The 13,186-nt window shown below is 44.6% G+C and overlaps 1 protein-coding gene across 1 annotated transcript in view; it reads left to right on the forward strand.

The window, feature by feature from the left end:
- The window catches only part of LOC120555283 (FH1/FH2 domain-containing protein 1-like), a gene marked incomplete at its 5' end in the record, with an annotated part of 26,048 nt that extends 14,427 nt beyond the window's left edge, over positions 1-11,621 (forward strand). Inside the window, 3 exon segments of the mRNA XM_039793954.1 lie at positions 4,991-5,173; positions 5,849-5,968; positions 11,361-11,621. Of these exon segments, the coding sequence (XP_039649888.1) occupies positions 4,991-5,173; positions 5,849-5,968; positions 11,361-11,510 (453 nt within the window).
- Between the last annotated feature and the right edge of the window lie 1,565 nt (positions 11,622-13,186).

The following is a 13,186-nucleotide window of genomic DNA, read 5'->3' on the forward strand; positions in this document are numbered from 1 at the left end:
CACACTGGCTGCATTAGGCCGGGTTACACACTGGCTGCATTAGGCTGGTTACACACTGGCTGCATTGACGCCGGTTACACACTGGCTGCATTAGGCTGGTTACACACTGGCTGCCTTAGGCCGGTTACACACTGGCTGCCTTAGGCTGGTTACACACGGCTGCATTAGGCGGCGTACACACTGGCTGCATTAGGCTGGTTACACACTGGCTGCATTAGGCCGGTTACACACTGGCTGCATTAGGCCGGTTACACACTGGCTGCATTAGGCCGGTTACACACTGGCTGCATTAGGCCGGTTACACACTGGCTGCATTAGGCCGGTTACACACTGGCTGCATTAGGCTGGTTACACACTGGCTGCATTAGGCCGGTTACACACTGGCTGCATTAGGCTGGTTACACACTGGCTGCATTAGGCTGGTTACACACTGGCTGCATTAGGCCGGTTACACACTGGCTGCATTAGGCCGGTTACACACTGGCTGCATTAGGCTGGTTACACACTGGCTGCATTTGGCCGTTACACACTGGCTGCATTAGCGGGTTACACACTGGCTGCATTAGGCTGGTTACACACTGGCTGCATTAGGCCGGTTACACACTGGCTGCATTAGGCTGGTTACACACTGGCTGCATTAGGCTGGTTACACACTGGCTGCATTAGGCTGGTTACACACTGGCTGCATTAGGCTGGTTACACACTGGCTGCATTAGGCTGGTTACACACTGGCTGCATTAGGCCGGTTACACACTGGCTGCATTAGGCTGGTTACACACTGGCTGCATTAGGCTGGTTACACACTGGCTGCATTAGGCTGGTTACACACTGGCTGCATTAGGCTGGTTACACACTGGCTGCATTAGGCCGGTTACACACTGGCTGCATTAGGCTGGTTACACACTGGCTGCATTAGGCTGGTTACACACTGGCTGCATTAGGCCGGTTACACACTGGCTGCATTAGGCTGGTTACACACTGGCTGCATTAGGCCGGTTACACACTGGCTGCATTAGGCCGGTTACACACTGGCTGCATTAGGCCGGTTACACACTGGCTGCATTAGGCCGGTTACACACTGGCTGCATTAGGCTGGTTACACACTGGCTGCCTTAGGCCGGTTACACACTGGCTGCATCGGCTAATAACTGGCGTATTAGGCCGGTTCACACTGGCTGCATTAGGCCGGTTAACACTGGCTGCATTAGGCGGTTCACACTGGCTGCATTAGGCCGGTTACACGGCTGCCTTAGGCGGTTACACACTGGCTGCCTTAGGCCGGTTACACTGGCGCATAAGGTTAACACTGGCTGCATTAGGCGGTTAACACTGGCTGCTGTTAGCGTTAGGCGTCCACTGGCTGGCATTAGGCGGTTACACACTGGCTGCCTTAGGCTGGTTACACACTGGCTGCATTAGGCGGTTACACACTGGCTGCATTAGGCTGGTTACAGGCCGTTACACACTGGCTGCATTAGGCGGTTACACACTGGCTGCATTAGCCGGTTACACACTGGCTGCATTAGGCCGTTAACTGGCTGCATTGGGCTGGTTACACACTGGCTGCATTAGGCCGGTTACACACTGGCTGCATTAGGCCGGTTACAACGGCTGCATTAGCTGGTTACACACTGGCTGCATTAGGCCGGTTATACACACTGGCTGCATTAGGCTGGTTACACACTGGCTGCCTTAGGCGGTTACACACTGGCTGCATTAGGCCGGTTAAACACTGGCTGCCTTGGGCTGGTTACACACTGGCTGTATTAGGGCGGTTACACACTGGCTGCATTAGGCGGTTACACACTGGCTGCCTTAGGCCGGTTACACACTGGCTGCCTTAGGCTGGTTACAAAACTGGCTGAGCTTGGGCTGGTTACACACTGGCTGCATTAGGCCGGTTACACACTGGCTGCCTTAGGCTGGTTACACACTGGCTGCATTAGGCTGGTTACACACTGGCTGCATTAGGCTGGTTACACACTGGCTGCATTAGGCTGGTTACACACTGGCTGCCTTAGGCTGGTTACACACTGGCTGCATTAGGCTGGTTACACACTGGCTGCATTAGGCCGGTTACACACTGGCTGCATTAGGCCGGTTACACACTGGCTGCATTAGGCCGGTTACACACTGGCTGCATTAAGCCGGTTACACACTGGCTGCATTAGGCGTGGTTACACTGGCTGCATTAGGCTGGTTACACACTGGCTGCCTTAGGCTGGTTACACACTGGCTCGCATTAGGCGGTTAACACTGGCTGCATGAGGCCGGTTACACTGGCTGCATTAGGCCGGTTACACACTGGCTGCCTTAGGCGGTCGCACTGGCTGCTTAGGCTGGTTACACACTGGCTGCATTAGGCCGGTTACACACTGGCTGCCTTAGGCTGTTCACACTGGCTGCATTAGGCTGGTTAACACTGGCCGCATTAGGTCGGTTACACACTGGCTGCATTAGGCGGGTTACACACTGGCTGCCTTGGGCTGGTTACACACTGGCTGCCTAGGCCGGTTACACTGGCTGCATTGGGCTGGTTACACACTGGCTGCATTAGCCGGGTTTACACACTGGCTGCATTAGGCTGGTTACACACTGGCTGCCTTAGGCTGGTTACACACTGGCTGCATTAGGCCGGTTACACACGGCTGCCTTAGGCGGTTACACACTGGCTGCATTAGGCTGGTTACACACTGGCTGCATTAGGCTGGTTACACACTGGCTGCATTAGGCCGGTTACACACTGGCTGCATTAGGCTGGTTACACACTGGCTGCATTAGGCTGGTTACACACTGGCTGCATTAGGCTGGTTACACACTGGCTGCATTAGGCTGGTTACACACTGGCTGCATTAGGCCGGTTACACACTGGCTGCATTAGGCTGGTTACACACTGGCTGCATTAGGCCGGTTACACACTGGCTGCCTGGGCTGGTTACACACTGGCTGTGCATTAGGCTGGTTTACACACTGGCTGCATTAGGCTGGTTACACACTGGCTGCATTAGGCCGGGTTACACACTGGCTGCATTAGGCTGGTTACACACTGGCTGCCTTAGGCCGGTTACGCGACACTGGCTGCATTAGGCTGGTTACACTGGCTGCTGGTTACACACTGGCTGCCTTAGGTCGGTTACCACTGGCTGCATTAGGGCTGGTTACACACTGGCTGCATTAGGCGGTTACACACTGGCCGCCTTAGGCGGTACTGATCACTGGCTGCATTAGGGCCGGTTACACACTGGCTGCATTAGGCTGGTTACACACTGGCTGCATTAGGCCGCAATACACTGGCTGCCTTAGGCCGGTTTTAACTGGCTGCCTTAGGCTGGTTACACACTGGCTGCCTTGGGCTGGTTACACACTGGCCTTAGGCGGGTCACACTGGCTGCATTAGGCCTTACATGGCTGCATAGGCGGTTACACCGGCCGGTTACACAGGCGCCTTAGGCTGGTTACACACTGGCTGCCTTGGGCTGGTTACACACTGGCTGCATTAGGCTGGTTACACACTGGCTGCATTAGGGCTGGTTACACACTGGCTACATAGGCTGGTTACACACTGGCTGCATTAGGCTGGTTACACACTGGCTGGCGCTGGTTACACACTGGCTGCACGGGTTACACACTGGCTGCATTAGGTTGGCGCCAACTGGCTGCATTAGGCGGTTACACACTGGCTGCATTAGGGCCGGTTACACTGGCTGCATAGGCGCGGTTACAACACTGGCTGCCTTGGCTGGTTAAACACTGGCTGCATTAGGCCGGTTACACACTGGCTGCATTAGGCTGGTTACACACTGGCTGCCTTAGGCTGGTTACACACTGGCTGCATTAGGCTGGTTACACACTGGCTGCATTAGGCCGGTTACACACTGGCTGCATTAGGCTGGTTACACACTGGCTGCATTAGGCTGGTTACACACTGGCTGCATTAGGCTGGTTACACACTGGCTGCATTAGGCCGGTTACACACTGGCTGCATTAGGCTGGTTACACACTGGCTGCATTAGGCCGGTTACACACTGGCTGCATTAGGCCGGTTACACACTGGCTGCATTAGCCGGTTACACACTGGCTGCATTAGGCCGGTTACACACTGGCTGCATTACCGGGTTACACACTGGCTGCATTAGGCCGGTTACACACTGGCTGCATTAGGGCCGGTTACAAGGCTGCATTAGGGCGCCACTGGCTGCATTAGGCTGGTTACACACTGGCTGCATTAGGCTGGTTACACACTGGCTGCATTAGGCTGGTTACACACTGGCTGCATTAGGCCGGTTACACACTGGCTGCATTAGGCTGGTTACACACTGGCTGCATTAGGCCGGTTACACACTGGCTGCATTAGGCTGGTTACACACTGGCTGCATTAGGCTGGTTACACACTGGCTGCATTAGGCTGGTTACACACTGGCTGCATTAGGCTGGTTACACACTGGCTGCATTAGGCTGGTTACACACTGGCTGCATTAGGCTGGTTACACACTGGCTGCATTAGGCCGGTTACACAGTGATACACCAGCAGAGGTGACACATTTTGAATGACAAACAGTAGAAAGAGACAAATATACAATAATTCCAACAGAGATAAGCAGCGAGACACACACAGCGGCACCATCTTCATATAGAACATCTGGATTCACCTGTTAGAGTGATCTGATATCAATGATTGTGTGTGTCTGTCTCTGTGTGTCTGTCTCTGTGTGTATCTGTGTATCTTTGTGTGTGTCTGTATGTGTGTGTCTGTGTGTGTGTCTCTGTGTGTATCTGTGTATCTGTGTGTGTGTCTGTGTGTCTCTGTGTGTATCTGTGTATCTGTGTGTGTGTCTGTCTGTCTCTGTGTGTATCTGTGTATCTGTGTGTGTGTCTGTGTGTGTGTCTGTGTGTGTGTGTATCTGTGTGTGTGTCTGTCTGTCTCTGTGTGTATCTGTGTATCTTTGTGTGTGTCTGTATGTGTGTGTCTGTGTGTGTGTGTCCCGAGCAGAAGATCCTGACCATGACCCCCACAGACGAGGAGAAGCAGAAGATCCAGGAAGCTCAGCTGGCCAATCCCGACGTTCCTCTGGGAACAGCGGAGCAGTTCCTGTTCAGCCTGGCCTCCATCAGCGCCCTGACCCCCCGCCTGCAGCTCTGGGCCTTCAAGCTCAACTACGAGGCTCTGGAGAAGGTACACACACACACACACACACACACACACACACACACACACACACACACACACACACAGAGGCACAAATACATAGACACACACTCACTCACACAGATATATACACACACAGATATATACACACAATACACACACACAGATATACACACACACACACTTATATATCTATCTATCTATCACGCACGCACACACATACATACACACACACACTGATGCTACACACACACACACACACACACTGATGCTACACACACACAGAGGCACACATACATAGACACACACACACACACTGATGCTACACAGATACAAAGAGACACTAACGCACACACACACACACACACACACCAAGAGGCACAAATACATAGACACACACACTGATGCTACACACACACACCAAGAGGCACAAATACATAGACACACACACTGATGCTACACACACACACAGATTCTGGCCTTACGGGACAGAAAGCTGAGTTTGTTCTGAACATTTGGATATCAAACACATGGGATCAGTTATCTGCAAATTACATAAAAAGCTAAATTTAAGAAGATATTTAAAAATGGAGACCGTGAGCAGTCGATAAGCACTAATGTCAGGGTTAAACAGCTGTTTCCTGTGACTTCCTCCCAATAAAAGCCCCTCCTCTGTTTGTTCTCTCGTGTCGCCCCCTGCAGGAGATCGCCGAGCCGCTGTTTGACCTGAAGCTGGGCATGGAGCAGCTGGCGTCCAATCAGACGTTCAGGAGAATCCTGGCCACGCTGCTCGCCATCGGAAACTTCCTCAACAGCTCCAACGTGAGAACACAAACACTCGTTACGTGTTAAGTGTCTGACAACATTATGGGATGGATCCCTACAGAGATAGAGCTTTTTAGTTAAAGAGTAAGATCCTTTTAGTTTAACATGAAACAGCCCCGAAATCACCATCACCAAACTCCACCAGACTCCATGTAAATAATCAGGACTTTTAGTGTGTATAGAGACAGCATATCTCCACCAGACTCCATGTAAATAATCAGGACTTTTAGTGTGTATAGAGCCAGCATATCTCCACCAGACTCCATGTAAATAATCAGGACTTTTAGTGTGTATAGAGACAGCATATCTCCACCAGACTCCATGTAAATAATCAGGACTTTTAGTGTGTATAGAGCCAGCATATCTCCACCAGACTCCATGTAAATAATCAGGACTTTTTAGCGTATTAGAGCCAGCATATCTCCACCAGACTCCATGTAAATAATCAGGACTTTTAGCGTGTATAGAGCCAGCATATCTCCACCAGACTCCATGTAAATAATCAGGACTTTTAGCGTGTATAGAGCCAGCATATCTCCACCAGACTCCATGTAAATAATCAGGACTTTTAGCGTGTATTGAGCCAGCATATCTCCACCAGACTCCATGTTAATAATCATGACTTTTAGCGTGTATAGAGCCAGCATATCTCCACCAGACTCCATGTTAATAATCAGGACTTTTAGCGTGTATAGAGCCAGCATATCTCCACATGTAAATGGGTGAATTAAGGGTTTATTTCAACCAAACCAGAGTGGTGATTGTTGGAACAGTGGAAAGATGAACCAAGACGGCTTTTGGTAGTTTTATTTAGTTTCTGTCCACTTTGAATGAAGTGTGTTTTACGACGATAAAGTCCTGATTATTTACATGGAGTCTGGTGGAGTTTGGTGATGGTGATTTCGGGGCTGTTTCATGTTAAACTAAAAGGATCTTACTCTTTAACTAAAAGGTCTATCTCTGTAGGGATCCATCCCATAATGTTGTAGACACAGAAACATGGGTTGGAAAATACCAAAGTTTCCCTTGAAATGTTTAGAGTTTACACCTCAGTGCTCTTATGATTACATATTGGGGGAATCTTCTTCTTCTTTTGGTATTTTGGTGCTTAAACAAAGTCAGAGAAAAGACTCACCACCAAAAACATGTCTGTTAGGTCAGTGATCCAGAACACAAAGAGTATAGTATGAGGAGTCATTATAGGAAGCTAAAACTAAAATAAACTGTGAAAAGGTTTTATTTTTTTACACACACTGAACAGAGTTGGCATTCCAGCAGATGGCGCTGTGACAAAACTTATTTTAGTGAATGTAGGAGACATCTCCAGACACAAGTAGACAAAGTGGAGTGAAATAGATTGTTTTCTGTACACAAGGGGGGGTCAAACTCAATTTCACAAAGGGCCACACTGGATAATAAGAATCACACCAAGACCAGACATGTAGAGTTTATCTGACATGCTTTTATTTCATCCAAAAAGTCAAATATCTTTGACTCAATGATTGCATGTCTCATATGATGTGAGAGATGAGATGTCTTCTCACTCACAGTTTGTTCCACATAAAGCTCTGAAAAAGTTCCAAAGCTATCCTAGAATTTAGCAAATCGTGCAAGAACAATGATTACATGTTCTAAGTATGAATGAATGAATGAATGAATGAATGAAACCTTTATTGCCCCGAGGGGAATTTGCCTTACACTCAAGGGCCCCTTGCAAATTTTGATCTGGCCCGCATGTCAATTTATGTTAACAACAGATTTTGAGCCAAACCAAAAAGACGGGAAACTGTTTGACAGACTGCAGTTGTGCGACACTCCGAAAGCAGAATTTGGCAGATTTGCCGACTTTGAGGCTCAGAAATTGCCATAGCACCAGAGAGGTTACATATCAGGCTGGGACACAGGTTGTTGTTGATTTGCTAAACTCTAGGATGACTAAGGAACTTTCTTGCTGACTTTTCAGGGCTTTATGTCGACCAAACTGTTAGTGAGAAAGCTATATGAGACACAAATAATACAATCAAAGGTATTATTCGACTTTTCGGTTGAAAAAAAAGCATGCCAAACACGTCTGGCCCTTTAATGTGATTCTCATTTTCCAGTGCGGCCCTCAGTGAAGTTGAGTTAGACACTGATCTAGACTGTCTATTCATGTACACATAGTGTTATAACTGATCTAGACTGTCTATTCATGTACACATGGTGTTATAACTGATCTAGACTGTCTAGTCATGTACACATGGTGTTATAACTGATCTAGACTGTCTAGTCATGTACACATGGTGCTATAACTGATCTAGACTGTCTAGTCATGTACACATGGTGTTATAACTGATCTAGACTGTCTATTCATGTACACATGGTGTTATAACTGATCTAGACTGTCTAGTCATGTACACATGGTGTTATAACTGATCTAGACTGTCTATTCATGTACACATGGTGCTATAACTGATCTAGACTGTCTAGTCATGTACACATAGTGCTATAACTGATCTAGACTGTCTAGTCATGTACACATAGTGCTATAACTGATCTAGACTGTCTAGTCATGTACACATAGTGCTATAACTGATCTAGACTGTCTATTCATGTACACATGGTGTTCTAACTGATCTAGACTGTCTATTCATGTACACATGGTGTTACAACTGATCTAGACTGTCTAGTCATGTACACATAGTGCTATAACTGATCTAGACTGTCTAGTCATGTACACATGGTGTTATAACTGATCTAGACTGTCTATTAATGTACACATGGTGTTCTAACTGATCTAGACTGTCTATTCATGTACACATGGTGTTATAACTGATCTAGACTGTCTAGTCATGTACACATAGTGTTATAACTGATCTAGACTGTCTAGTCATGTACACATGGTGTTACAACTGATCTAGACTGTCTATTCATGTACACATGGTGCTATAACTGATCTAGACTGTCTAGTCATGTACACATGGTGCTATAACTGATCTAGACTGTCTATTCATGTACACATGGTGTTATAACTGATCTAGACTGTCTATTCATGTACACATGGTGCTATAACTGATCTAGACTGTCTAGTCATGTACACATGGTGCTATAACTGATCTAGACTGTCTAGTCATGTACACATGGTGCTATAACTGATCTAGACTGTCTAGTCATGTACACATGGTGCTATAACTGATCTAGACTGTCTAGTCATGTACACATGGTGCTATAACTGATCTAGACTGTCTAGTCATGTACACATGGTGCTATAACTGATCTAGACTGTCTAGTCATGTACACATGGTGTTACAACTGATCTAGACTGTCTAGTCATGTACACATGGTGTTACAACTGATCTAGACTGTCTAGTCATGTACACATGGTGTTATAACTGATCTAGACTGTCTAGTCATGTACACATGGTGCTATAACTGATCTAGACTGTCTATTCATGTACACATGGTGTTATAACTGATCTAGACTGTCTAGTCATGTACACATGGTGCTATAACTGATCTAGACTGTCTATTCATGTACACATGGTGTTATAACTGATCTAGACTGTCTAGTCATGTACACATGGTGCTATAACTGATCTAGACTGTCTAGTCATGTACACATGGTGTTATAACTGATCTAGACTGTCTATTAATGTACACATGGTGTTATAACTGATCTAGACTGTCTATTCATGTACACATGGTGTTATAACTGATCTAGACTGTCTAGTCATGTACACATGGTGCTATAACTGATCTAGACTGTCTAGTCATGTACACATAGTGTTATAACTGATCTAGACTGTCTAGTCATGTACACATGGTGTTATAACTGATCTAGACTGTCTATTCATGTACACATGGTGCTATAACTGATCTAGACTGTCTAGTCATGTACACATGGTGCTATAACTGATCTAGACTGTCTAGTCATGTACACATGGTGCTATAACTGATCTAGACTGTCTATTAATGTACACATGGTGTTATAACTGATCTAGACTGTCTATTCATGTACACATGGTGCTATAACTGATCTAGACTGTCTAGTCATGTACACATGGTGTTATAACTGATCTAGACTGTCTATTAATGTACACATGGTGTTATAACTGATCTAGACTGTCTATTCATGTACACATGGTGTTATAACTGATCTAGACTGTCTAGTCATGTACACATGGTGTTATAACTGATCTAGACTGTCTATTAATGTACACATGGTGTTATAACTGATCTAGACTGTCTAGTCATGTACACATAGTGCTATAACTGATCTAGACTGTCTATTCATGTACACATGGTGCTATAACTGATCTAGACTGTCTATTCATGTACACATGGTGCTATAACTGATCTAGACTGTCTATTCATGTACACATGGTGCTATAACTGATCTAGACTGTCTAGTCATGTACACATGGTGCTATAACTGATCTAGACTGTCTAGTCATGTACACATGGTGCTATAACTGATCTAGACTGTCTAGTCATGTACACATGGTGCTATAACTGATCTAGACTGTCTATTAATGTACACATGGTGTTATAACTGATCTAGACTGTCTATTCATGTACACATGGTGTTATAACTGATCTAGACTGTCTAGTCATGTACACATGGTGCTATAACTGATCTAGACTGTCTAGTCATGTACACATGGTGCTATAACTGATCTAGACTGTCTAGTCATGTACACATAGTGTTATAACTGATCTAGACTGTCTAGTCATGTACACATGGTGTTATAACTGATCTAGACTGTCTAGTCATGTACACATAGTGTTATAACTGATCTAGACTGTCTAGTCATATACACATAGTGTTATAACTGATCTAGACTGTCTAGTCATGTACACATGGTGCTATAACTGATCTAGACTGTCTAGTCATGTACACATGGTGTTATAACTGATCTAGACTGTCTAGTCATGTACACATAGTGTTATAACTGATCTAGACTGTCTAGTCATGTACACATAGTGCTATAACTGATCTACCTCACTAACTAGACCACTAGACTAACTGTTCACTGACTCTTTACACCAGGGGTCACCAACCTTTTCTAAACTCAGAGCTACTTCCTGGTACTGAGTCATACGAAGGGCTACCAGTTTGATACACTCTTCTGAAATAACAAATGTGCTCAGTTTGGCTTTAGTTATATATGATTATTAATGATTAATGATAGTTATATATGATTATTAATGATTAATGATAGTTATATATGATTATTAATGATTAATGATAGTTATGTTTATTAATGATAGTTATATATGATTGTTAATGATTAATGCCACTCATCTATGTGAAGACACTGATCACATTAATGATTTCTCACAATAATTATCAACAATGACTTAACAAGGTGGGGAACAGATAATATCAATATTCAGTTTTCATTTTCAGAACCGGCCTGAGGGCTCCCCATGTGGTCCTGGGGGGCTCCCTGCTTTACACCATCTCAGCAGTGATACAGACTCTCTGTTACTCTGTTCTTACTCACACCTCACTACGTGCCGGCCTTTGTATCGCCCACTTCTTCTGCTCTGTGTGTAGCCTTTTGTGTTCTGTGTTCTTGGACTGTATTTGAATGTGAAACTATTTGTTGTCGTGCACGCCTACGCTTCTCTTGGCCAAGTTGTCGTTGCAAATGAGAACCTGTTCTCAACAGCCTACTATATATATATATATATATATATATATATATATATATATATATATATATATATATATATATATATATATATATATATATATACCTGGTAAATAGAGATTCACTAAACAGCAGCCTCTTTTAATGTTTAGAATCCAACTTAGTTCATTCATTATTATAGTATAATTATTAAGATTAAAAAGCCCAAAATGTATAAAATAAAAAGATGTGTTTGTGTCCAAAGAACTACAAAAGAAATACGTGTGTTGTTATATAACTACAATACAATACATAAATGGCTGTAAGATAATCATCTAACACTTAATATCAAGAAGACAGAATGTATGTACTTCTACTCATCTAGGAGACCTTTATCCATATCCAATCCCATTACGTTTTCTAATCAAAAACTTTCAGTTGTATCCACTTATAAGTATCTTGGAGTCTCTCTTGACTCACATCTCACTTATTGTGAGCATGTCCAAACCCTAACCAGAAAGTTAAACTAAAAGTTATTTGCTTATAATAAAATTAGACCATATTTGCTGCTCTCTGTCTCAAAGACTTACCTTCATGCCATCATTATGTCCACTTTGTCGTATTGTTTACCTGTTTGGTCACTCACAACAAATGAGATTCTTGAACCAGTAATAAGACTCTATAACAAAGCCTATAAGCTCCATGTCAGGCTTCCTGGATGGACTCGCCACTGTACTGCACTATCTCTGTGTAATGCCTTGACATTTCAGAATTATAAATTAACTCATGGCATAAAACTGTATTATCAAATTTTAAATGGTCACACTGCAGCTGCTCTGTCTACGTTGGTCCCAAAAGCCAGTTCAAGGTCTGAGCGCATTATGAGCTCTGCTACAAATAGACTTTTAGAAACTGTTATGGACAGAGATCTTTCTTCTATGTGCTCACTAAAGCCTGGAATGACAATCCACAGCACATCAGATCTTTAACATCAATAAGATCATTTAAATTAACATTTGTTCGCTATCTAATGGCGAGGTTTACCTGCGACCATTGAGTCAGCTTCATGGCTTTGCCCTGTTGCTCATCCTCCTGGTCTGGTCTGTGTGTTTGTTGCTGTTGTGTCTAGGAGTTTCTGTTGTGTGTGTGTGTGTGGTGTTTATGTTCTGCAGAGCAGGAACCTGCTGAAAATCAGTTTTACACTGAGTCAGGCCCGATTGTCTTTTAATCTTTTCCTGTTTAAAAAATATAAAATGAAAAATATCAGACTGTTTTTTAATGTATTAATTAATTTATTGTAATGATTGCAGATGTTCTATAGATATAGAGTTAGGGTGACATCACCGTGTGGATCAGGAGCAGACTGCAGATCAGCTGACGCTCAGATTAACCTGTCGTTCCTCCAAACACACACACAGACTGTTTGGGACAAAACATGAACTGATAATGATAAAGAGTCTGTGTGTGTCTGTCTGTGTGTGTGTGTCTGTCTGTCTGTCTGTCTGTCTGTCTGTCTGTCTGTCTGTCTGTCTGTCTGTCTGTCTGTCTGTCTGTCTGTCTGTCTGTCTGTCTCTGTCTGTCTGTCTGTGTGTGTCTCTGT

The sequence above is a fragment of the Perca fluviatilis genome, unplaced genomic scaffold (genome assembly GCF_010015445.1).
Source record: "Perca fluviatilis unplaced genomic scaffold, GENO_Pfluv_1.0 PFLUV_unplaced_scaf_61, whole genome shotgun sequence".
In the NCBI taxonomy this organism is placed as follows: domain Eukaryota; kingdom Metazoa; phylum Chordata; class Actinopteri; order Perciformes; family Percidae; genus Perca; species Perca fluviatilis.